This window comes from Rhinopithecus roxellana, chromosome 5 (genome assembly GCF_007565055.1).
Source record: "Rhinopithecus roxellana isolate Shanxi Qingling chromosome 5, ASM756505v1, whole genome shotgun sequence".
Lineage (NCBI taxonomy): Eukaryota > Metazoa > Chordata > Mammalia > Primates > Cercopithecidae > Rhinopithecus > Rhinopithecus roxellana.
The window spans coordinates 37372556-37399609 of NC_044553.1; the positions used below are offsets into that span (position 1 = coordinate 37372556).

Here is a 27054-nt window from a genome sequence, read left to right on the forward strand (position 1 = left end):
TGCACTCACAGAATGAGACCCCATCTCAAAAATAAATAAATAGCTACTTGGGAGGCTGAAGCAGGAGGATTGCTCAAGCCCAGGAAGTTGAGGCTGCAGTAAGCCATGATCGTGCCTCTGCACTCCAGCCTGGGTAAGAGAGAAAGCACTAGTCTCAAAAAAAAAAAAAAAAAAAAAAAAAAGCTTTAAACTCTTAACAAAGATTCTTTTGACCAAACTCTAGTCAAGCTCCTCTGAGCCCTGAGCCCCCTTCTCGACTAGGCCTCAACCTTTGCCTATAAAGACGTGAACAAACACTAACATAATTTCTCACAGCTCAAGGCCACATCCCTGAGATGATCCTAGCCCACCTTAAAGTGCCTGCCTAAGAAAACTCAAAGCTGCCGAAAGATTTAACTGTTTGTTCCAGCCAACCCCTGAACACAGAGCCCTGACTCCCAGTCTCTGTGGGAGAGTAAGAGTCTTTCTTCAAAAAGCACCAGTTAGCAAACCCAGAAGGGTTTCACATCAACCACTTTCCACTTTTTGTAATTTTTCACATTCCTGACTCTTCCAAGTCTAGGCTGGCCTTCTCCCTATTCTCCATTCGCCCTGTGAAATGCCTAGTCAACTTTGCACAAATCCAAGGTGAGTTCAGTTCACACGGGACCCTTTTCCCTATTGTGATAGTATATTATTGATTAACATCTATCCTTACAGTTTTAACTAATGTCCAGCTTTGTTTGTCTTTAATACTCTTTACTAACCCATTTCAGAGTCACAACCTAGCAAAGTACCATCTGAAATGGAAACAAAATTATGTGTTTGGCCTCTGAACTAATGATGAGCAAGCCACTTGTGAGCATAGCTTTTATTTGACTACTGGGTCCAGAAAACAAAGAAAAAATGCACAAGGTCCAAACCTAGAAAGGAAACTTTTAAATGTACTGGAGGACCACAGTGGCCTGCTGGGCCATGAGCTCCTGTTCAGGTCCAACCTTGAGCAGTTCTGCATGGTGGAAACAGCCTGGGCTTCACTGGAAGCCAGGAGACCTGGGTTTGCCTATTTAAAGCTATGTGGGATTAAGAAAATGTGGCACATATACACCACGGAATACTATGCAGCCATAAAAAAGGATGAGTTCATGTCCTTTGTAGGGACGTGGATGCAGCTGGAAATTATCATTCTCAGCAAACTATTTCAAGAACAGAAAACCAAACACTGCCTGTTCTCACTCATAGGTGGGAATTGAACAATGAGATCACTTGGACACAGGGTGGGGAACATCACACACCAGGGCCTGCTGTGGGGTTGGGGGAGGGCGGAGGGATAGCATTAGGAGATATACCTAATGTAAATGATGAGTTAATGGGTGCAGCACACCAACATGGCACATGTATACATATGTAACAAACCTGCATGTTGTGCACATGTACCCTAGAACTTAAAGTATAATAAACAAACAAACAAACAAACAAATAAATAAATAAATAAATAAAGCTATGTGACCTAAACGTTGGTTTCCTCATTCATGAACCTTGAGCCACAGTGCCTGACTCATAATTGATGCTTCAAAAAAAGTACATGCGTTTAAGCTCCCAGACTGGTTAATCAATGTTTCAGCAGCCAATTAAGTGACACAGGATATGTTTTGTTTCAGGGACAAACATAATTTATTTCTAGGTTATATTTCATGTCACAAGCTGAGCCACAGAAGCTGCCTGTCTACCCTCAGCCCTTTCTCTCTGACCAGCCTGCTGAGCCCATCTGGATCATCCTGGCTTCAACTCTTCGTTTGTATCCCATCGTGGGGCGTGAACCCCTATGAGAATGTGATTAAAATTATGAACTCGCCCCCAAGAAAATTGCATGTACACATAAGCACACAAAGTTGGCATACAACTGTGAGGGGTTCACAGAGTCCCTGAAGTATATCCTCAGACTCTGGCTGAAGACCCTGGGTCTAAACCATGGCCTGCAGAGGGCAGCAGGGCAGCTGGAGCCCACACTGAGAGCTGCATTCAGGAAAGCTGGGGACGCTGTAGAACTTGATGAGTTTTTTGAAGGCACTTTTCTTCAGCATCATCATCTCTTCTGGAAACCTGGAAAAGATTCTGACCCTGGAGGAGCCCCCATTCTTCACAGAGGCCTCTGTGGGCAGTGGCTTCTGAGCACTCACTGGCACGCTGTTGCAGCTGAGGGAGCGCACTGTCTTCTTCTTAGTCTGCACAGACAAGTAACTGAACAGGAAGGAGGACAGCTTGTGCTTGGTGGCATCCGGGGCCTCTTCTGAAAAGCAATCATCAACTGGGTCCGGCAGGCTTTCATGATGGCGGCCGTTTTCCCTTCTCATGGGACCGGCTCCCACACACTGAGGCTGCTTGATGATCTTCCTGGCCTGGACTGGATCATCTCCTGCCCCACTGACAGACTGAAGGGACGTTCCACCAGCCCAGGCTCTGGCACCCCTGATTTGGGGGATGAGGTTCCCAACCCGAGGGCTGGGTTGGGAAGTACAGTGCTGACTCAGGATGAGAGTGGCAGCATCTCGAATGAGATTCCAGTCTCTCAGGATGTCATCCCTAGTGGTAAACTGGGATGTCACAGTGAAACGGATGATTAACTTGTCCTGGATAGTGGCCGGGATGAGGAAGAGATGGCCAGCTTTAGCTATTTCCTTTAACACATTTTCTGTGAGACAATTAGGACCCTGTTTGAAAAATAAAGAGAAGTCTCCATCACACCCCGTCAGCATCCCCAGATGCTGTGTTTCCCCAGCATTTGTGTTTCTGAGAGGCTCTGGAGCACCACATAACATCACTCACAAAGGGGCTTGGAAGACGGTATTACCTTTAGACGAAAAACCACCAGGCCAAGGTGCCTCTTGGCAGGAATTTCAAAGGAAGGGTCATTTCTGACCAGAGATTCAAAATATTTAGCCATTTCAGTACCCTGGAATTGCAAATATAAAGAGAACTGAGATTCACCATTGGACAAGGGACTAACTATGCATAAACTTTCATACTGCTAAATAGTTTTAAAGCAGTGCCACCTTCCCATCACAGAGACCTAAGCAGCTTCTGCCTCATTGTCATCTCCATTTGATTTTGCTCATATTCCAAGCTGGAAAATCTCCCATGGCCCCCTGTTTCCTGTCACATCAGATCCACCTCGAGAACTCATCTCAGGGCCCTCTTTAAACTCAGCCCCAGAACCCAGAAGGCATGTGCTTTGCAGTCCAGGCAACCTGACCTCAACTCCTGGTTTCACAGCTCCTGGACCGGCCAAGTGGGCAAGTAAGGACCAAAACCCAGCCCATGCTCTACATCCCCAGCCAGGTGCCTCATGCAAGCTGCATCTGCCTAAAGGAAGAGATGCCTGTTTCTAGGGTACATAAAGTTGCCATATGGGCTAGTGGCAGCCCTGCCCCATCCTCAGCCTACATGCTTCACTTGCCTCTCAAACCTCTTCTCACCCTGTACCCCAAATGCCCTTTTCATCCCCTTTTTCTGACATTCCATAGAGAATATATTTTCACATCTTGTCCCCACCCACCATGGAAAGGTGTTGGACCTGGTTAATGGATACAGAGTTTCTGCTCAGGATGATGAAAAAGTTCTGGAAATAACTCACACAACATTGTGAGTATACTTAATGCCACTGAATCGTGCACTTAAAAATGAGTAAAATGGTACATTTTATGTTATGTATATTTTGTTACAATTTTAAAATGTTAAAGGCTTTGTATTATATGAATCTTCCACTGAAGTTCATGTCATCTTTTTAAATGTCCTGGGTTTTTTTGCTTTTTGTTTTTAACCTAGGATTACTAACTAAACAAGAACAGGACTTGCCTTTTCTTTTCTTTTTAAAAAATTTCTCCAAGCATCCAGAAGAGCTCAATAAAATATTTGCTAAGTAATTATATCAATTAGTTCTCACACTTGCTACTCTATTTCAAGAGAGGGCCAGGGAGTTTGCTGATCCTCTTTTTTTTTTTTTTTTTTTTTTTTTTTGAGACAGAGTCTCACTCTGTCGCCCAGGCTGGAGTACAGTGGCCGGATCTCAGCTCACTGCAAGCTCCGCCTCCCGGGTTCCCGCCATTCTCCTGCCTCAGCCTCCCGAGTAGCTGGGACTACAGGCGCCCGCCACCTCGCCCGGCTAGTTTTTTGTATTTTTTAGTAGAGATGGGGTTTCACCGGGTTAGCCAGGATGGTCTCGATCTCCTGACCTCGTGATCCGCCCGTCTCGGCCTCCCAAAGTGCTGGGATTACAGGCTTGAGCCACCGCGCCCGGCTTTTTTTTTTTTTTGAGAAGGAGTCTCGCTCTGTCGCCCAGGCTGGAGTGCAGTGGCACAATCTCAGCTCACTGCAAGCTCTGCCTCCCGGGTTCACGCCATTCTCCTGCCTCAGCCTCCTGAGTAGCTGGGACTACAGGCGCCCGCCACTACGCCCGGCTAATTTTTTTGTATTTTTAGTAGAGACGGGGTTTCACCATGTTAGCCAGGATGGTCTCGATCTCCTGACCTCGTGATCCACCCGCCTTGGCCTCCCAAAGTGCTGGGATTACAGGCGTGAGCCACCGCGCCCTGGTCCTTTTTATTTTATTAAGAGGGTAAGGTCTTGCTTTGTCACACAGGCTAGAGTACAGTGGCATGTTGCACAATCAAAGTTAACTGCAGCCTTGAACTCCTGTGCTCAAGTAATCCTCCCACCTTCACCTCCTGAGTAGCTAGGACTACAGGCACGCACCACCATGCACAGCTAAATTTTTTAATTTTTTTGTAAAGACAGGGGTCTCACTAGGTTGCTCAGCCTGGTATCAAACTCCTGGGCTTAAGCGATCCTCCTTCCTAGGCCTCCCAAAATGCTGGGATTACTGACATGAGCCACCATGTCTGGCCCTGATCCTGTCTTTTGACCATAATGAAATGAGTTTCTTCAAATCTTTCTCAGAGCCCCTTTCTCCCCTGCATGGTCAGTTTCAAATAGCACAGGAGTTTTGACCTGCTCCATTTCTAACCTGGGCCCCTTCACCCCTCCTGAGGCAACCTGGTGATCCCTTGTCCTGGGAAGTCACCATATTGATGCTGAACTTAGTGCAGACACTCAATCAGCATAGCACACCATAGCCCAGAACTCCTGAGCTCAATTGAGCTTCCCACCTCAGTCTCCCAAGTAGCTGGGACTACAGGCACGTGCCACTGTGCCCAGCTCAATCTTTCCATTTTTTAGAAGGAACCAAGGGAAAGTGACTTTCCCAAGGTACAAGTGACAGCAGGGAGATCTCCTCCCACTGTGCTTTTATCCCTCCTATAACGCATGCTGTTTGCAACAACAGAACCAGAGGTCAGGGGAGAGGAGAACACAGAGCACAGGCAGCACCACCACCTCCAAAGCCCCACATTACAGGTCATGAAAACAGAGCTGCTGCCAGTGCCCTGCACCACTCTAGGTCAAGGGCAGGCACAGTGCAGTCATGGCCAAATATAGCCTCCACCTGTGCTTGTAAAATTTTTTGGAACACAGCATTCCCATTTGCTTACATATTGTCTATGATAGCGTTTGTAGTACAGAGGTAATTATAATAGAGTATGGTCCACAAAGCCAAAAATATTTACTATCTGGCTTTTTATAGGAAATGTTTACCAATCCCTATTGTAGGTGATAGGAGATGAGAATGAGGATGATGATGATGATGATGATGATGATGATGATGATGATGACGACAACTTATAATTAGATGAAGAAGGAGATGATGAAGGAGGGGAAGAAGACGAGAACAGGAAGAACTCATTGAGTACTTAACTGAGTAATAGGTAGACCCTATGCTAAGGGCTGCATATATGTTATCTCATTTAATTTGAGAGAGGTAGTATCCTTTTCTCATTTTTATAGATTAGGAAGGCATGGCCAGGGTGGTGGCTCATGCCTGTAATCCTAACACTTTGGGAGGCCAAGGTAGGCAGATTGCTTGAGCCCAGGAGCTTGAGATCAACCTGGGCAATATGACAAAACCCCATCTGTACGAAAAATACAAAAAATTAGCCAGGCATGATGGTATGCGCCTGTAGTCCCAGCTACTCAGGAGGCTAAGGTGGGAGGATTACCTGAGCCTGGGGAAGTCAAGGCTGCAGTGAGCTCTGATGGCACCACTGCACTTCAGCCTGGGCAACAGAGACCTCATCTCAAAATTAAATAACAAGAAAGAAAAGAAAAGAGAAAGAAAGAAGGAAAGAGAGAAGAAAGAAGAAAGAAAGAAAGAAAGAAAGAAAGAAAGAAAGAAAGAAAGAAAGAAAGAAAGAAAGAAAGAAAGAAAGAAAGAAAGGAAGGAAGGAAGGAAGGAAGGAAGGAAGGAAGGAAGGAAGGAAGGAAGGAAGGAAGGAAGGAAGGAAGGAAGGAAGGAAGGAAGGAAGGAAGGAAGGAAGGAAGGGAGAGAAAGAAAGAAGGAAAGAAAAGGAAGGAAGGAAGGAAGGAAGGAAGGAAGGAAGGAAGGAAGGAAGGAAGGAAGGAAGGAAGGAAGGAAGGAGACAAATATAGAAAGGTTAAGTAATTTATCTAAGGTCACCAAATAGTAAAGGGTAGAACTAAATTTCCATTCCTTAAGGCACTTCTCTGTAACAGAGAAATATGAAATTTAATTTTATATAACTTCCCAAGAGCTCAGTGTAGTAGAAAGCAGCCCAGAACTATGAAGAAAAGATTTGTAATTGGGAGGCTTCAGGGGAAGTCCCAGGCCTTCTTCCCGCAAGCAGGGCAATTGCTCCCTCTGAGCCTTGTCAGATTAGAGTGACCACCCCAAGCACTGTGCTAAAAATCTAGTGAATAACTAGAATTTATTTTTGTACTGAAGGCATTATACAAGTGTTAATTATCATCACAGTCAAGTTGAAGAGATAAAAGTAAATCATATCGGCCGGGCGCGGTGGCTCAAGCCTGTAATCCCAGCACTTTGGGAGGCCGAGACGGGCGGATCACGAGGTCAGGAGATCAAGACCATCCTGGCTAACATGGTGAAACCCCGTCTCTACTAAAAATACAAACAACTAGCCGGGCGACCTGGCGGGCGCCTGTAGTCCCAGCTACTCGGGAGGCTGAGGCAGGAGAATGGCGTGAACCCGGGAGGCGGAGCTTGCAGTGAGCTGAGGTCCGGCCACTGCACTCCAGCCTGGGCGACAGAGCGAGACTCCGTCTCAAAAAAAAAAAAAAAAAAAAAAAAAAAAAGTAAATCATATCAAATAACTTTATTTTAATTCCATTTCTTCTATTGTGGGACATTGGAAGAACTCTGAGCTCAGTTTTGTAAAGGTGTTTGAGTAGGTGATCATAGGAATGCTAATGAAGCAGAAACCAGAATAGATGGAATAGGCAGAAAAGTTCCTGGTAGAAGCAGAATTTAATCCATTTGCAACATTTGGAAAGGAGAGGGCAATTCAGGTGAAGGACACGGGTGAAGGTGCAGAGATGGACTGAGCATGGGGTCTGGATGGGTCGATGAAATGCCCAAGCTAGGGTAGGAGCTGATGATCAAGTCCTTGAAAGCCAGGCCCAGGAGTGTGGGCCTCATATATGGCACGCAATGGGGTTGCTAATAGGAATTCAGGGGTTTGACTCGCAGACGGAAGTGCTAAGGGAGGTTGGTCAGGATCTGCACATTGAATATCCAGTCCCAAATTGTAAGCAAAAAAAACTTCCTAATTACTTGTAACCTCCACCAACCATTCCCCACCCACAACCCTCCAGTCTTGAGTCTGAGTTTCTAGAAACAGTACAAAGTGCCTAAAGTTCCTCAATATTGTTGGTGGCAGCTGCTCATTGGTAAACAACCAGTGGTGATTACAAAGGTAAAATTACCAACATTAAAACCAGTCATATGAAACTGGAGAATATTATGTTAAGCAAAATAAGCCAGGCGCAGAAGGACAAATTTCACATGTTCTCACTCAAGCATGGGAGTTAAAAAGTAAGCAAACTGAACACACACAATAGAATGAAGGTTGGCAGAGGCTGGGAAGGATAGCGGGGAATGGGGGATAAAAAGGTGATAGTTAACGGGCTCAAAAATACAGTTAAATAGATCTAAGGTTAGGTGGCACAATAAGGTAACTGTAGTTAACTATAATTTGCTATACATTTCAAAATAACTAAAAGAATGGAACTAGAATGTTTCTAACACAAAGATGATAAATGGTTGAGTGTGGATACCCAGTTACCCTAATTTGATCACTGTACATTGTAGGCCTGTATCAAAACCTCACACATACACCATAAATAAATGCGTAATTATTACATAAGCATAATAATTAATTTTTTTTAAGTTGTAAAAAGTCATAGTTACCACTTCCACCACTTCATTTTGGTTTGTGTTTGTTTAACCAAGAAGGAATTCCCTAGAGGCAAGGTGGAAGGACAAAGTACACATAGGCAGAAAGGATAGTGTCTCCAGCTTCCCCTGCCGCTTTTATCAATGGCTTTGTCTTGCATGTGGGCTCTTGTAGAAATGGGAGACCGCCACCAGGGGTCAGAGTTCTTAAGTCCCTCCTCTTCCATGAAGAACATGAGAGAGAGGCTGTGCCTGTCTCATTTACCTCTGTGTCCCTTTCTTAGCACAATACCTTTGTAATTGCTGAATTGAATAGAAATAAATTAAGCCAAATAGGGCTTCAATAAATGCCTGTCAATGCAGGGAGGTTTGTTCCAGACTTGGTAGGTCTACCCGTCCAAGCCAGGAGAGCTTTGTTTAAGGCATAATCATAATAGTGCTAAAATATTCAGCCAGCTGTGACCATCGAGGTAATTCCAAAGCAGATAGGATCCTACCCTGGCCAGACACACTTCCCCTTGATTTACTTTATCTTTCTCTCTCTGCAAACCAGACTCTGGGGCCATCCCTCCCCAGTGCTCAGTGACAGCAAGGGGAACAGTGAGACACTCAGCAGAAGACAGGCATCAGGCGGCCCTTGGGGCATGTTGTGCTCAGCGCTCCTCAGGTTGACAAAGAGAATCAAATCCCAGGAGCTGAGGAACAGGCCCAGACACCTGAACCAGACACCGCAAATCTCCTGGGCAGATCTGCAAAGTAGAAACCAGCTTTCCTCACCATGAGAAAACAGAGGAACACAGGCACAGCCCCCACAGTGGCATGCTACATACATGTCTGACATGTGCTTGAAGATTCTTCACCCCGAAGGACCGAATCACGAACCAGAGCTTAATAGACCGAAACCGTCGGCTCAGGGGGATCTGCCAGTGCTAGAAACAAAGGAACACAGTGCCCACGGTTAGAGACAAGGGCGCCCCACTCCCTCGGGCATTTCTGGGCATTATCTGTTGCCTGCCCAGCTCTCCAGGGATGAATGGTGTCACCATGACTCCGGAAGCTGTTGCTAAGAGGTAAGCCAAGCTTCCCAACGGTTGCCCCATCGTGTGACCAAGTCACTGATGAAGGTGGCCAATAGTCACTTGTCTGAGAGCCAGACAAGTGGAAATCAAGCCCATTACCCTGAACCAATGAGAAGGGCACTTTGCTTTAAATTGCTCCTTTAAACATTTCATCCCAGCCCAGAAATTCAACATAAGGGCAATACATTTGCACTCTAAATGAATCTATATTCCTTGAATAGCAGAAAATAAAGTCCTATTTTGATCCCACCCCCAAAATGTAAAGTATAGTGGTTACAGCACAGACACTAGAGTCCTGCAGACCTAGGTTTTGCCTCCAGCTCTGCCACTTACTAGCTGTGTGACCTTGGGTAGTGCCACCTCACTGGCTCATCAGTGCGGGACATAAAGAACCAATTGCACCTCCCGGGGAAGTGGCGTGAGGACAAAGAATGCCAAGAGCCTCAGAAGAAGTTGTCAGTAGGTGTTGGCTATTTCGATTATTTTAAAATGTGAGCTACAAATCACAGTAGCATGTCTGTCAAGAGCCAAGATGATCCCTATTCAACCTCACACTGTCTTGTTCATTTTCCTGTGAGATTCGTGTGATCTGAGAGGCATCACTCCAGCTGTCAGATTTCAAATGAGCAACGAAACTTCTGCCTCTGTTAGATGAAAATTGATCCTTTGCTCCTGGTGGCCAAATTCAACAGAGCTTAAAGTTCAAGGTTGCAGCCACCACAAATCTGAAAATTTCCAAATTAATTTCAGACTGATTTCTCAGATCTGAAAATAGAGCAGAGGATTTGGAAAACATTTGCAGTTATTATAATGAGTTATTATAATGAGTCTAATGACGTCTCCCTCAAATGTCAGAAAGTTTCTACCACAATTTCTGTTGACTAAAAATAAATGTTTGTCCCACTGCATATTTATCTGCCCATGCACAAGATTGTCAAATCCTCACAAATGTCCTCACCTTCACCCTTCACCCCAGTTTCCTAAGCCAGGCACAGTTGGGACATCACCCCTTTGTTGACAGACAAAGTTTCCCCAGCATAAAAGTACTAAGCCTTTGATTTCCAAGCAAAAAACTCTGTTGTGCTGAGGACCAGCTTGTGGCTTGTGTGCCAGCAGAGGGCATCAAAACCTGAAAATGGAACAAAATTGCTGTAACAGGGAAAGCGTCAACTCTATCTCTTGTCCATGGACACTCCAAGAGAATAATGAACAGATGATAGGGGTCATCTCTTAAAAGGTTCTGATTTCCAGATAGTTATAGCCAATTTATTTCGTACATAGAAAGAGCTACTTTATTTTACCACCAAATAAACCAGGGTAGGCAGAGGTGATTTTATTTTGACTTCTTCACAATCTTCCTTATTCCCAGTTGCTCCTTTGCTTGTCACTATTCCAAAACTGATCCATGCTGACTCAGCAGAGTGGTTCTAGCCAACATTTTCTGTTGGATCAAAAAATCTGGACATATAAAGGCTGACAGGACTCTTCTGACCTTGAGGCATCCCCAGCCTCCTCTGTGTCCTTGTAAGGTTTTGCAGGGCTCCCCTGCCAAGGTCAAGGTAATGCTCCCTCCACTGGTGCTCTCTGTCCAGTGGGAGGCAGAAAAGAGGGAGCTTCTCTGCTGTCAGAGAATCTAGCCCTGATTTTAGGTGATTCCAGGGCCCCAGGGATTAAGCACCTACGTCTTCTCTCCTGGGATGCTGCCCTATTTTTGGCTCTTCTCAGAGCAAGACTGAGCTTCTGTTCAAAGCTGCAGCCACCTGGGTGGGAAGGACATTGGACCCATGTGAGAGTAACTATGAGGACCCTCAGGATCATGACAAAGATAGCAGCTTCACTTTTCTAGGAGTTTCTTCATGGACTTGAAAATCAAATCCATAGGATTAAAGGTGGGGGGAAGGATAAGTGTCAGGCAGCACCTTCTGGGTGGAGAGGTAAAAATAATAAGGTTCCCCAGAGCAGGGCTGGGAAGAGTTTACTGTAACATTTTTATGAGTTATCTGGAAGAGAGAGAGCACTGTAAAATCTCCAAACTCCTGGGAATGAACCCCGGGAAGATCCTGAGGCACTGTGGTAAATGAATTTAAAGGGTAACATGAAATTCAAAAGGGCAACGGTCAACATAATGCTCCTCAGTTATGATGACCCAAATACACTGGTAGGAGAATGGGCATCAATTCACACTCAGGAAGCAAACCCACAGTTATCCCTAAAGATATCTGACCCTTGGGCTGCTCCGGAATTTTTTTAATTTTTCATTAAAAATCTCTAAAAACCCACCAGAAAGAGCAGTGGAGACAAAGAACCATTATTTTTTCTTTATTTACCTCTAGAGGGTCTTCTGTCACTACCAGTAAGCCATGAGGCTTACTGCTGCAATTCTAATCCAAAAGCTTCAATAATCTAAAGAGGGTGCGGGCTGGTCCAAGGGAGAAGAGCCAGTATAATCAAGTGATGATGAAGGTATTATTTTAAGACTAAAAGGGCAAGACACTTCAGTTGTCCAAGAAGATAAGATAAAAGCATCTCTTCATAAGGAAGGACACTTACGCGGGTCAGACACTGCTCTCAGCGCTTCAGTGTATTAATTTGTATAATCTTCACAGCAAGCCTAAGAAGCCAGAACTGTGGTCATCAGCCTCATTTGACACAAGAGGAAATCTGGACACAGAGTTTAAGTCACTTGTCCAAGGTCACACAAGTTAGTAAACAGAAAGCCAGGACTCCAATACAAGCCATTTGGCTTTAGCACCTACATGTTTACCCACTGTCATAACAAATCTCTGCACCTTAAAGAAGAACTTTCAGAAATACTATGCCTACCATATATCGAGCACTTGCCACACGGTTATTGTGCTAAGTGATCTACACGTGTTCCCATTTAAGCTTCACAATACCCTGTGAATCAGCGCCACTATTCTCATTTTACAGATAAGGAAAGCGAGGCTCAGAGAGGTCCAGTTAGTTTCCCAAAGGGCCCCTGCTGCAATGGAATTCCAAACCAAGCTCGCCCCCACTCTGCTCTGCTGCCTTCGTTGGCCAGGTAATGTGTAATACATTCGTTTACATCCCTGTCTCCCCTACAAGTAAAGGAAGGGCTCATCCTCAAACTGCGGAGTCAATTTGTAAGAACTCGTTTCCCTAAGGCAAAATACTGGCTGAGGATGTGGGATCAAGAGAGCTGAGGTTTGCCGGGCGCGGTGGTTCAAGCTTGTAGTCCCAGATACTCGGGAGGCTGAGGCACGAGAATCGCTTGAATCCGGAAGGCGGTGGTTGCAGTGAGCCAAGATGGCGCCGCTGCACTCCCGCCTGGTTGACAGAGCGAGACTCCGTCTCAAAAAAAAAAAAAGAGAGAGAGAGAGAGAGAGAGAGAGAGAGAGAGAGAGAGAGAGAGAGAGAGAGAGTGTGTGTGTTAGAGAGTTGAGGTGCAGCCAGCTGGGGAAGTCAGGAATGCTCGGAGGCTTCCAGAACCTCACACAAGTCCCACAGCCCGTCACTACCACAGAGCTGCCACACAGCGCCTCTGTCAGGGACGAAAAAACAAAACCGATTTCAGCAAGAAGGCTCTTTCCCCACCAGGGAAATTCTCCACCCTGCCCTGCTACTGGGTAGGAAACAAAAAAGATGACCCGAGATGGAGGCAGAAGGAACTGGTCCACCTGTGATAGGAAGAGCGTTTCTGGGAATTAAAACGGTGCCACAAATATTCAGGAAATGTGCACACTGCCTCAAAGGCTGGTCTCATTTTCAACCATTTTCTGGGTTTCATTCTATATACTTAGGGACAATTAGAAACCAAGATATGCATTGGCAATATTCTGAGAGGAGCTCATAGCGTGCTACCTTGTGAAGGGAGCCACCGTCCAGATTTTGGGGGGTCAGACGCCCGAGACCACTAGGCTGCCTGTCCCTGGCCACTCACCATGAAGTCGGTGGCCACGCCTGAGTTGGCATGCCTGAGGTAGATGGGATTCACACTGAAGGTCTGCTGAAGCTTGTACTTGTCCTTGACCCTGTGGGTTTCCAAACGGGCATTAGTGGCTGAGGTCTCTCCAGAGGAGGCAAGGCTTTCCCGCCTGCTCAGAGCTGGGCTGCCCCACTCACCAGAACCCAGTACAGTCAAAATGCACCATCATCCACTTGGAAGGATTAAAGGTGAAGGAGTCGGCATACTCAATCCCCTTCAGAAACCCCCGGAACTCGGGGCACAGGAAGGCAGTGCCTGCATAAGCAGCATCGATGTGGAGCCACAGCCCCTCACGGGCACCTGAGGAGGCAAACATCACCTGGCTGGAGGGGAGGCATGAAGTGGGGAAAGGTGTCTCTCACCTGGCCAAGCTGAGTGGTGGGCTGCAAGGATAATGTGCTTTGACTAAATGAGAAATGGAGGGGTGTGGAGATGGGAGCAGGGGGAGTTTTGAAGAAGTGGGGCTGAAGGAGGCATCGTTACCTCCTAACAGGAAAGTCTACAAACCCTCACCCTTGCCTTTTTCTTCCACTGGGTAAAGAGCCAGCACCCTCTTGGCCTCAACCTAGAACATCCTGGCACAGAAATCAATTTCCCGCCAGCACAGAGAGCAATGTTAGTGCACCGAATACAAAAGTTAGAGGGTTTCTTGCTTGGGGGTTAAACAGTCCCGACTGGGTTTCCTCTCTGCCTTTAATCTCTCCCATTATTTCCCCTACCCTACCCTTTTCCTTTTCTGAAGCTAGAATAGAAAGCATTTCTATTCTAACCTAATTCCCACTGTATTTTGGATATAGCCTGCATTAAGTAAAGTTCAACATACGAGTAAGAGGATGAGAAAACCAAAGCCTCTCTTACTGTCGCCTCCTAGGACAGGAGGCAAGGTAGGGCACCTCTAACTCTTGTCACACCACTGGGAAAGGCAGTGTCCAGGGATCCCTGGAAGACAGCCTCATGACCTTTGGTGGTTCTTCCCATGTCTCTGCATTGACCAAAGAGGAACAGAATAATCCCATAGAGCTAGTCTCAGGTTCTTGCGTTAGGAGACATTTTAAAATGTATTCCTTGTCTTCCTAGCCAGAGAGGGAAGATACTTACAGATGGGGCCCAGCTCTGACAGACAGTCAAACGCACAGACCCCGGTGGTCCCTAGTGTGGCACAGACCTAGGGGAAAATGAAGGCAAGTTAACATAGGAGGGTGGGCTCGTGTGACACATTTGGCCTGAGAAAGATTTCACCACACATGTGATCTTCTGCCATCCATCCCACCAGAACAGTGTATATTTCAGACTGTGTTTTACCATGGCTCGTAAGAAACTACATTTTATATAACAATCTAGTACATGTATACATGTGTATTTGAAAAAAAAAGTTTCATAAAACAATGCATACTCTGGCTATATGTGTGCACTCTAATATTTTATACTATATTTCTTTTTAATGTTGGTTATGACCCACAAAATTTATTCCACAACACACCTATGGATAGCACCTCATGATGTGTAAAATACTGTATGGGAGGACCTTTCTGCTTTTGTGTGCAGCATGTTACTTACCTGAATTCTGCCAAAATTCCTTCCTCACATCCAAGTTCTATCATTCTAAGCTTAGGCACACATTCTGACTTACAAAGACAGGCACCAAGCCCCGCTGCTTGTCTTCCTCGATGGCCTTCTGAAGAGCTTCCCCTCGGAGTGAGAAATTATCATCCACAGGCAGAAATTTCATCTTCACAAGGGATATCAAACCAGCCTTTTCCACGGAGGAGTGAGCCTAGAAGCCACAGAAACCTGTCAGCAAGAGTCGTCCTGGAATGATCACTCCCCAGAAACTGCTGAAGCCTAAGACTCGGGGAACCGAATACAATCATTGGAAGCTTGTCTTCCCTACAGTTGCTGGAGACAAGCTCCCAGGTCTGAGCTGCCTGGAACCCCAGCGTACTCACATCTAGAAAAAAATTGTTCAGGGACCAAGATTCCAGAAGCCAAGCACCAACCCGAAGGGCTGTCCTGTGTCGGGCAACTCACCTGGTCAGAGGCATAGGCCACGAGTCGGGCATTCAAGCAGGACTCATCAGCATCTGGCTCAGACGTTTTCATTTCCAGGATTTTGTTCTTCCTTGCTGCCAGCAGGGCAATCAAAGTGGATTCACTGACCGTGCTCTGCAGGGGAAAAGGATTACCATGGCAGCCTTTCTGTGTTCTCTTGCCAAATTTCCCCAGGTTTTGTTTCTCTCTCTCTCTCTCTCTCTCTCTCTCTCTCTCTCTGTCATAGCTATTCACAGAAGGAAATACACAGCTCCTCCTGCCCAAGGTGCCTATCTCCCTCCCCAACTTGCATTCCTATTCTGCCTTCTAAAATAAGCTTGCACCTAATACCACCCTCTCTATTAGAGAGGCCACAGAAACCGAAAAGAGAATGTTCTGTCCCTCCTGGATGTGTTTGCTCCCCATGTAAAACATATTTAAAAGAAGAACTCTCAGTTTATTACACAAATGGAAATGGAGTTCGATTCCCCAGGGAGAGAGGATCCTGGCCTGTGTGAGAGGCTGGTGACTTGGGCCCATTTAGTTGTCAATAGCTCTTGTGAGCTTGGGCTAACATTTCCCCTCCAGAAGACTCTTTTCTGTCTATGAAATGGAGAGCATCCCTTTAACTGCTTCCCAGGACGGAAGTATAGATTATCCAAACAAGGGCTGGGTAGGATTTTGCTCTGGCCATGATTGTGGAAATCTTCAGGGCCACCTCAGAAACTTCACAGGAGTCTTTATGGTTCCTCATCATTCATTCACCCAGTCTTTGATGTCTTTGCTTCTTGAAATCTTCCAGTAACCTATAGCTGATAGAATCCTGCTAAAAAGGCCTGGCAGACACTGTCATGGAGAGTGGTGTGGACCAGATCCCACAGATAGTAAGTGTCTGGGAGTTACTCCATAACAAGAAAGCTATTTATGTAAAGAGGTACATAGCATAATAATCATCATCATCAGCTGGGTGCAGTGGCTTGCGCCTGTAATCCCAGCACTTTGGGAGGATCCCTTGAGTCCAGGAGTTTGAGACCAGCCTGGACAACATAGTGAGACCCTATCTCTTAAAGAAAAAAAATTAGCCAGGTTTAGTGGCGCACACCTGTAGTCCCAGCTACACGGGAGGCTGAGGTGGGAGGATTGCTTGGGCCCAGGAGGTAAAGGCTGCAGTGAGCCATGATGGCTCCACTGCACTCCAGCCTGGGCGACAGAACCAGGCCCTGTTTTTAAAAATAATAATAATAGTAACAACACCTTCCATCCGTATTGCAATTCCTAGTTTACAAAACACTTTCTGGCATTCTACTTGCTCCTCACAACACCTCTTCGAGATAATTATGATTCTTGTCACACTAAGAGGAGGAGAGGGATGTTCAGAGAGGTGATGGGATGAACTCAAGTTCACATGGCTGACGATACAGGAGAAAGCATGGTTTGGATTTAGACAGGCATGGGTTTGAATCCTTGTTCTTCTGCTTCTCAGCTGTGTAAGCTAGGGCAAGTTATTTAATCTCTCTGAACTTCAATGCTCTTATCTCAAACATTGGCGAATGGTACTATTCACCTACAGGGTTCCTGAGATAATTAGATGAAAAGCAAGATCATGCACCATAGACATTTAGCATGTTCTCCCAAATACGATATCCGAAGTTGTAACTATTTGCTGACAACCCAAAATGTCCACAACATGCAGCAATTTGTCTTTCTTCCGAGGTTCAGATTTTAATCTGGCTGCAAGGCTGGAGTGAGAGAGGGAGTCACTCAGCTAGCAAGAGGACCCAGTGAACTTCCTGGCTCTCATCTCAGAGCGACATGGCAATTTTTTTATTTTTTGATACAAGGTCTTCCTCTGTCGCCCAGGCTGAAGGGCAGTGGTGCAATCATAGCTCACTGATGCAAAAGCACCTAAGCTTTCTGGGAGGCACCCAGAAAGCTCCACTCCATGGCACTACAGTTGAAAAAAAGAAATATTTGAAAAGCCATTATTTGACAACTATCCAAAAGATAGGGTCAGAGGATGCCATTAATCAGTTTATGCTGTTAGTTGCTCTCACTGCAAGGGATCTCCTGAACCTAGCAGGGAGAGAGAGGGAAGTCCTCCCTTGCCTTCTCCTTTCCCCTTTCACCGTGAGATGCAAATGGGACAACAAAAGGGAATTGTCAGATTATAGACTAAGAAACCCGAATCAAATAATACTGGAAATGTGATCATGTGTTGGCTCTTTAATTTCTTTCAAAGGAAGTAGCAGCACATGTGAATGAAGCAGAAGCTGAGTTGGGAGTAGAGGTGGAAGCTGTGATGATGGTGGTGTTGGTGATGATGGTGTGGTAATGTGGGGGAAACTCCATGGAGAACGGGAGAATTGCCAGGTTAGGGTTTGGCTTGTCTTTCACTACTGAGCCCCCATGCTAGGCGAAGCTTTGCCAAGGGAAGTACCTGCAGGACGCCTCCGCCCTGGCTGCTGGGGTGGTAGTGCAAGAAGTGCTCTGGAAGTCCCAGCATTTTTGCCAGCCAGTCCATGACATTCATCTCTAGCTCTGTACACACAGGGCTGGATGCCTGAGAAAGGAAAAGGAACTTCAAACTGCACAGCCCCAGGGCACTGAGGTGCCCCCACGAGCTCCAGAAACATGTCTGCCCCTGATGGTGTCAATGGGAACCTTTCTGGAAAAGGGATCAATGTTAGGCCATGTGCCTCTCTCCCGGTCCACGCTCTGTCAACCAAAAAGAGAAAATAATGTGGGGTTTTGGATTCATGCTGCCCTCAATGAGGTGAATTCTCCAAGGCTCTATGGAGAAATAGCCCTAGAAATCGTTGGCTTGGATTTGGTTTTCCAAGTCCCTAAAATACATAGCTGAGAAGTCCTCAAATGCCCAGGGGGAAGTTTTAGGACTAAGAACGTACTCTTTCCTAGAAAAGATATGAATATCCCCGCCCTCCCACCCACACACCCATAAGAGTTCAGGCTTAAAATAAAAAGATGTTCTAGAAGGCTTTTTGGCACCATTTAAAGCTGAGTGGTGCTTAAGGGGTTATTAAGGGAAGTCTTAGGACGTATCTCCAGCTACTCAAATACAAGGGCACAGGGGAAGTGGCGACCCAACAGGCATCAAATTGCTTAGTTAAGGTCACAAACTGTGGCAATAACCGGATCTATATCCAAATCTTATCTGTGTCTCTATGAGCTGTGTGATCTGGGGGAGATAAGTTGCTTAAGCCTCGATTTCCTCACCTACGCAATGAGACCAATACTTGTGATTCCATAGGGTTAAAGGATGCAATGAGAAAATTAAAATAAGGCATAAGCTTAAATAATGTAGCCATTGTTAATATTTATTGTGGAGCCATATTCAGAAAGAAAGGCAAAATATGTCTGCCCTAGGATGCCACTCCCTGCTACGTTCCCCATTGCCAGTAGTTACAGCCGTTGCTACTCACCCAAGTGAATCCCAAGCAGTTGATGGCATCAGCCAGCATGTCTCCTAGCAGGGAGGGCCAAGAGGTGAGGGCTGGGTAGTAGGCGTGCATATGGGGGCTCTGCCAATGTACCACCTGGAGGCAGAGCATGCACACAGTTGGCACCAGGAGGCTTGCTTTCTCCAGAGACCATCTCTGGCAAGGTGAAGTGTCACTCTAGAGATGGGCTGACACTTTTAAGCAGAAATAAGTGACACAACTCCATGAAAATCCGACTTGTTAACTGGTGTTCTTGCCACTCACATGGCTCATGTCCTATGCTAGATCATCAGTGGAGCCTTTTCCTATATGCAAAGTCCAGAGGGGAAAATGCAAAAGGAAAGTTGCTAAAGTAATCCAGTTGTGGGATTCTGAGTGGTATTCACATTAGTCCCCAATACTTACCGCTCATGCCGCCCCTGCCCAGGAATAAAAGGAAGGACAGACTGTGAGCTCTAGAAAAGTAGATTGCTTGTTTCATCCAGTTTCTTGAAAAAGGTACCTTTTGTTTTATGGAGCACTGAGCTCTCTGGGCATGCAGCTCAGAGGGTCAGGGTGAATAGGTTCAAAGCTGTCCTTAAGCATCACATTGGGAATGTAGTGAGGAGAGGAGACAGTAGAGAGGAGAGCCCAGACCACGCATATTGGAGGCCAACCTCCAGGCTAAGCCCTGAGCCCACAATCAAACCCGGATGTAAGGAGGAGCTGAGTGGGCAGGGAGGGCCCCCATCAGAACTCAGAAGCAGCCCCAGTGGTTCATCTGCCTCATGGATTATCTAATCTCTCCTCATCTCACTGCTCTGCAAGCATGCCCTGTTCCTTCCTGCATTTATGTCTTTGAGCAATGCTGTGTCCCCTGATACAAAGACACTCGCCATAAAGACATGACCTTCCAAAACCTGCCAGTTTTTAGAAAGCTACTAAATATTCATTTCCTACTCGAACTCTCCCCTAGCTCCCACAGCTCCCTTCGATCCCTTCCCTGAGCGATGGAAAACTATAATTCTAGATGTTTCACTCTACTGAGGACTCATTTGATAACCTCTTAGAACATCATCCTGTTCTTTACTGTGCACAAATACTCAGAGTCCTTGAAGAACAAAGGCCTTGTCCTGGACAACATGTATAGTATGAGGAGCATAAGAATTAAGTCCAAGGACACAAGTTCCCATCCCACCTTGGTCCCTAACCAGCTGTGTGACTGTGTAGATTTACCATGAAGCTAATGAACTTAAGCTCCAACATACCATGTTTGCAGGGGTCTCTTTTAAGATTCTTTTTTCTGAGACAGATTCTCACACTGTCACCAGGGCTGGAGTGCAATGGCACCATCTCGACTCACTGCAACCCCCGCCTCCCGGGTTCAAGCAATTCTCCTGCTTCAGCCTCCCAAGTAGCTGGGATTACAGGTGCCCGCCACCATGCCTGGCTAATGTTTTCATATTTTTAATAGAGACAGGGTTTCATTATGCTGGCCAGGCTGGTCTCGAACTCCTGACCTTGTGATCCACCCACCTCAGCCTCCCAAAGTGCTAAAGTGCTGGGATTACAGGTGTGCACCACCGTGCCCAGCCTCATTCTTTTTTGTTTTTCAAGAGGAGGTCTCAAAAAGCGTTTACAGTACAGACCCCCTAAAACCAGGAGCCTATCCCGCACTTCCCTCAACCTCAGTTTCTCGTCGTAAAATAAATCCTGTCTCCTAGGGTTGCTGTGTGGGTGGAGGCGTGGGCAAGAAATGTGTGAAATGTTAACGGTAAACTAATCATGTGGGTGACAGACACATCACATATCCTGACTTGACTCAGAGAATCAAACCTCTTCCTCCGATTTTCACCATGCAAGACTCATGACTGGTAATAACCACATCTCCTGCTCTCCATGCCTTCTCTTACTTACTTCTCACAGGACCTTATGGGGTAGGGCCTACGCATTATCTCTGTTTTACAGGTGAGAACTGGGGGTGGCAGAGAGAAGCAACATCCCTGTGGTCACACATACCCCATAGAGACAGGTGACTGCAATAAGACAGAAGCCCAGACACCTGAGCAGGGTGGTGTCCTGACTTTTTCCATGGGAATGCCCTCTCTCTCTCATGAAAAGTAAATGAGGATTGTCTAACCAGGGTTGGAATTAAAGGGGAAAGAGAGTTTTTCTTCTCTTATTTTCTAGGTGGTGGCAGGAAGAGAAAAACTAATTCAGTTCTCAATGAGGCACTGAGCAAAATGAGTAAGCAAAGGGCCAACTGCTTTCAGGCCAGCTCTCGGAGGCTGGTGTGGCCTGAGAGATGAGTTGAGAGATTTGACCCTTATTATCACTGTGTTTAGTGACAGTATTTTGGAAACCCCAGACAAGGGCTTCTACCTCCTAGCCCTATCAAGAGACAATAGTCTGTTCTCGTAAGATAAATAAGATAGAATAAGCCAGAAGAGCCCTTATCAAAAACAAACAGACCTCCCTTCCAGAAATGAGCCTCACCGACCACACCCACAGCAACTGCTGGAATTCCTTTCAATCAAATGAATCAGCTCATTTCCACCTCTTCTGACAGTTGCTTTCAGTCTCACTCCCAGATTACAGTTAGCCCCTCAGCAGATTACATTTTACAGAATAAAATCCAGGAGATAATCTTATCAGGATCTAGCCTCCGTAAGCCTTACTGATACGGACATTTTCAAAAGATGCTTGTGAAATAGGCTGAATGGTCAAAGAGATGAATGGCTTTATATGAAATTGCCTTCATGGCCAGGCGCAGTGGCTTAGACCTCTCGTCCCAGCACTTTGGAAGGCCGAGGCAGGAGGATCACTTGAGCCCAGGAATTGGAGACCAGCTTGGGCAACATAGTGAGACCTTGTTTCTGTTGCTTTAAAAAAAAAAAAAAATCCAAATTGCCATCACTTTCTGAGCTTGAGTATTTTCACACCCCTGCCTCTAGCATATTTTTGTCACTTTTTTTTTTTTTTTTTTTTGAGATGGAGTTTCGCTCTTGTTGCCCAGGCTGGAGTGCAATGGTGCTATCTCAGCTCACCACAACCTCCTCCTCCTCCCGGGTTCAAGCGATTCTCCTACCTCAGCCTCCCAAGTAGCTGGGATTACAGGCATGCGCCACTACACCCAGCTAATTTTGTATTTTTAGTAGAGACGGGGTTTCTCTACATGTTGGTCAGGCTGGTCTCGAATTCCCAACCTCAGGTGATCCTCCTGCCTCGGCCTCCCAAAGTGCTGGGATTACAGGCGTGAGCCACCGCGCCTGGCCTTTTTGTCACATTTAAGTCAAAAGTTCTTTGGCAATGATGAAGGCAAACCTCAAGTTGGCCTCAGGAAGAGCCTCTAAACATGTGTGGTTCAGAACACAAATGCCCTAAGCAGGGAGAGGGAGGACCCAACCTGTGTGGGGGTGCAGAACCAGAGAGGCAATGCTAGGGACCCAGGCTTAGCCAGGCACACTCAGGCACTCACCAGTAGAGGTGACAGAGGGTAGGAGAAATGGCAGAGCCTGTGAAGTAAGACTGGTCTAGGTTAAAATCCTGGATCTACCAGGTACTAATTCTGTGACTTTGGGCAAGACAGTTAACTTCTCTGAGCATCAGCAGCTTCCTCATCTGTAAAACAGGGCCACTGGGAAGATTAAATAAGAGAGCATGTAATGTGGCCAGCACAGAGCTGGCACATGGCAGGGAGCCCCGCCACAGGAAGGGAGTCGATGCTACTTTAGCATGAGCACATGGCAGAGCTCCTCACTGCCACTGGCCAGGGGTGTCATCACCACCCATCAAGGCAGGCTCCAGCTCAAGCCCATGCATCAGCCAGCTTCCATCAGCTTCCTGGCCCCACCAGCACTACCCCGGCTGCACCCTCCGTCATGGAAAGTATCAATGATTCAGGGAAAGCCCCTCTTGCTCTTGGAAAGCAGCTCAATCACCAGACCTCAGAGGTGACAGGAGGGGTTGCTGGGGCCCACCCAGTTTCCTGGACCAATGCAACCTGGTCACCAGAGTGTCCTTGCAGGGATGTGTTCCCCACTTCCTTCCTTCTCTTTGGTTTGGTCTCAGACACTGTATAGAAGAGTCCCTGGCTCCGTCGTCAGGGCCAGGCACTACCTCCAGCTTCCTCTCCGCTGTCTTACTACCCACAGTTGTCCTTTCCCCTCAGACAAAATGTTCTCTTCTCCACCCATCCCATTAGACTTCCACACTTCTGCCAGACTGTGCTCTGGAATGCAGGTGTTCTGGCCAGCCCTGCCCTGGCATCATAAACCGGCACAACTGGGAAAAAAAAAAAAGAAAAAGAAACCTAATACCAGTCAAAGTCCTGCCCTCCACATGCCTCGCAGATGGGCTGGGGTGTTGGTGGCCAAGTGGCTGAAGGATTCATTCTCATCCCAAGCTGACACAAAGCAGGCCTTTCTTCAGGCCACCACCCACCCTTCCATGCCCTGAAATCCAGATCTGCCCTTGTGGTCACTGTGTCTCACCCCAGGCATGATGATTCGTTCAATGTCCCCAAAGATGCTGTCCCAGCTGTCGGGGTCCTCAGGAGCACTCTCAGGCAGCTGGGCTCGCAGGTAGCCAGGCTGCACGTCTGGCGTCACACGCCTCTCCCGCACAGTGCTCAGGTACTGGCAGATGTAATCCACCATCTCTCTCCCTAGAAGTGACACAGAGAAATCAGGTTGAAGTCCCCTGACTGGGCCTGACCGATTTGTGCCCATCCCTCTCAGGTCCGGGCCAAGAGACTTGGTAAAGAAGGAGATGGATTTGGCCGGGCGCGGTGGCTCATGCCTGTAATCCCAGCACTTTGGGAGGCTGAGGCAGGTGGATCACTAGGTCAGGAGATCGAGACCATCCTGGCTAACACAGTGAAACCCCTCTCTTCTAAAAATACAAAAAAATTAGCCAAGCATGGTGGCAGGTGCCTATAATCCCAGCTACTTGGGGGGCTGAGGCAGGAGAATCGCTTGAACCTGGGAGATGGAAGTTGCAGTGAGCCAAGATCGCACCACTGCACTCCAGCCTGGACCCAAAAAAAAAAGAGACAGATTCATGGGCCGAGGGTAGGATCTGCTCCCCTGCACAACCTTATCTTCAGAATTTAAAAAAAGACTAAGGGAGTGAATGAATGATGGAGGGAGATTCTGAGTGAGCAAATGAACAAGAGGGAAAATCTCCAAAGCACAAAACTCTAGCGCCAAAGTGAAACGTTTCATTTTCTTTCCCCTTCCTTTTTCCACTTCAATTTTGATTGTCTCTCCTACCTTTCTTTCCTTCTCAGAAACAGGACATCTATTAACTACTTTATAGGTTCAGTAGAAACTCTATAGCTCTTTGTATCCAAAAAGTGTTACACACACACCCACCAGTTACATCTGTTAGCACAGATGGAAAGATTCCATGCCCAGTTCCAATAAAGGACAAAAAAATCTATTTTTTCACCATTCCCATTGAATCCATTATTATTCATCTTTTTTGGACTCATATGAGGACTTAAATTCAAGAATCTGATTAAAACTGTAGGCTTACATATACACAGAACTTTGTGTATAATTTCTGAGACTCACAGAATTCCTAAAGCACAACCATGGGTCCAGACCAAGCCCCCTGCCCTGGCCTGGGAAATGTGGCACCAAATGTTAATGACTTTCTCTCCCTCCCTGCTGCCTCCATCAACACCTCAGTGCTTAGGATATTTTTTAGATGCTAAAAAAAAAAAAAATGTATCAAGTGAATGAACATATGAATAAGGAAGGGAAAAAAAGTCAAGTCGAATACTCTGAAACTATTGCAAATTATTTATTCTTTCAGGTTGCAGTCTTCAATGCCTCTGTTGCTCTGTGTGTGTGTGTGTGTGTGTGTGTGTGTGTGTGTACGTATTTCTTTGTCTCAATATCCATTCCTTAGTACTTCCTGAGGTGCTTTTACCTAGGAGAGGGAACTCAATTTCTCCCCTCTGCAGCAGCTTATGCAAAGTTCTTAAGAACAGAACCAGCCCCAGACAACACTGATGAGACAAAGGTAGATTTCCACACCATTCTGTCTTCCTTCTGCTCCCCTTCAGCCCTCTCACATCCTGGTGCTTCTCCAGCAGGGCCCCACCAGAGATCTGAGAGCTCTAGACCTAACCCTCCCCACGTCCAGCAACAGTGCTAAATGTACTTGTGTTCTACTCAGAGGATGACTATCTACAGGAACCTGCTCTCAGCTGACAGTGCCTTAGGAAAGCAACAGAAGAAGCCAATGCACACTAATTAGTGAGTAGGAGGATATAAAAAATTGTAGAAATAAAAACATTCAAGATTCTCTTTTAAGCAACTACCTACTTTCCTGCTAAGGGAGAGCCATGTCTGAAAACTGGATAACCACTTGGTTTTGCCTGATACAGAGTAGGCACCTACTAAATATTTATGAAATAAATGACTAAATCAAAGAATGCTCCCGATAGGTTCACACGTGAAGGAATGAATGTTAAGAAAGAAAAGATTTGCAGTGATCACAAAATACTGAGAACATTTTTTGTCTATTTCAGAATATGAACAATCCCCTTTTCCCATTTAGTGGCTCAGGAATCCAAATCCTCTATTTTGTGGGAAAGTGAGGAGGAAAAGCAAGGCACGGTAGTGTGGACGTATGTGAGAGTGGGTATATGAGAGAGAGAATGAAAGAGTGGTTGAAAAAAGTTTTACACTCTGATCCCATATCCCTTTTGCAGAAAAAAAAAAAAAGTGTTGCTGGTTCCAACTCTCAGAAGGCAATTCTAATGCTCCGGTCAAATGTCACCCCAAAATCTAAGGGCCACCCACCAGCAGCTGTTCCTGCAGAAGTAGCAGCAGGGAAGAGGGCCAGGGATGCCTGTCGCTCACCTCTCTCTCTGTACTCCTCAGGCTCCATCCTCTCCCTTGGGCTCTGGCTGCTTCTCACAGATGGACACGCAGGAGGTGGAAGGTGTGAAAGGCGTGGAGCAGCCCAGCTTCCCTCTTGCCAGTCCTGCGCACTCCCTGGCAGCCAGTGTGGGCCCTTTATTTAAAGGGTTCTTTCTTTGACCTTAGCTCCGCCCTTCAAAGTCCCTTCCTCTAGGTTTAATTAATTCCACCCTTTCTTTCCCAGTCCTTGTTGAAAACAGTGACCACAACTTTGACTGGTCAAGAGAGCCAGGATAAAAGGCGCTTCTAAATTAAGCAATGCACTTAGCAACCCAAGCCTGCAGGCAGCCTCCAGGTGGATGCCGTAAAGAGCCCTCAGTTATTTCTGCCCCTGGATTCAGACAGTAGAGCTCCAGCCACAGACAAGCTCTCAGCTCAGTAGCCCAGAATAAGGCCAAGGGTATGCAGAAAAAGTAGCACAAATTATTAGTATTATTCCTGCCCCTGTTTCCTTATCAGCAGTAGGGAGGAAGGAATAGGCACTAATAGTGATGTCCCCTGTGCCCAGGAACGGGCAGAAGTTATCATTGACCACAGTGGATTTTTCTATTACAACATACTACCTGTTGTTGTAGAGAATGAGAAAACACAGTTATAAGCCAAAAAGAATAAAAATTAAAACATCATCCCCAAATAATCACTTTTAGCACTTAAAGAAGTGGAAGGGGGCATGTAAAGGGACCTGCAGAAACCCCTGCAGGGAGGGGAAACACTATCCTTGGGGTCTGATTTCTGAGTAAAAAGTAATCCAATGCTTGCAAGTTGCTAAATGCAATAGTCTTTCTTGTTTATTTGTTTCCCGTCATCCTTCTTCTTCTCTTGGTGGCGTTTTTATTTGTTACTACTTCATCGTTGCAGCTCACAGTTTCTCTGGGCTTTCCTCCTACATCTCTGGCTGTTTGTTTCCTCCAGTGCTGGCACACCTCAGGGCACTGCCCTCCTTTCATCTTTCTTCTTACGTGGCATTGCCTATTTCTAAGGCTTTCTTTTTTTTCTTTCTTTCTTTTTTTTTTAGACAGAGTCTTGCTCTGTCGCCCAGGCTGGAGTGCAGTGGCGCAATCTCGGCTCACTGCAACCTCTGCCTCCTGGGTTCAAGCAATTCTCCCACCTCAGCCTCCTGAGTAGCTGGGACTACAGGCATGCGCCACCACGCCCCACTAATTTTTGTGTTTTTAGTAGAGATGGGGTTTCACCATGTTGGCTGGGTTGGTCTTGAATTCCTGACGTCAAGTGATCCACCCACCTCAGCCTCCCAAAGTGCTGGGAATACAAGTGTGAGCCACTGCGCCTGGCCCATTTCTAAGGC

At 46.3% G+C, this 27054-nt stretch overlaps 1 protein-coding gene across 4 annotated transcripts; it reads right to left on the bottom strand.

Moving 5' to 3' along the window:
- Window positions 1-1629: 1629 nt before the first annotated feature.
- On the bottom strand, window positions 1630-25844 carry HDC (histidine decarboxylase). Of its 4 annotated transcripts, XM_010356612.2 has the most exons (12): window positions 25689-25844; window positions 23307-23479; window positions 18817-18930; window positions 17814-17936; window positions 15377-15511; window positions 14979-15122; window positions 14447-14513; window positions 13486-13648; window positions 13304-13394; window positions 9133-9231; window positions 2831-2932; window positions 1637-2690 (listed from the first exon to the last, which is right to left on the bottom strand). In XM_010356612.2, exons 1-12 carry the CDS (start codon window positions 25714-25716, stop codon window positions 1944-1946), a joined length of 1986 nt encoding a protein of 661 aa, XP_010354914.1. In that variant the 5' UTR covers window positions 25717-25844; the 3' UTR covers window positions 1637-1943. The 4 variants fall into 4 exon arrangements, with proteins under 4 accessions (XP_010354915.1, XP_030785536.1, XP_030785537.1 ...); XM_010356613.2 differs by lacking the exon at window positions 9133-9231 and having other exon boundaries at window positions 1630-2690; XM_030929676.1 differs by lacking the exon at window positions 17814-17936 and having other exon boundaries at window positions 1630-2690; window positions 25689-25811.
- Between the last annotated feature and the right edge of the window lie 1210 nt (window positions 25845-27054).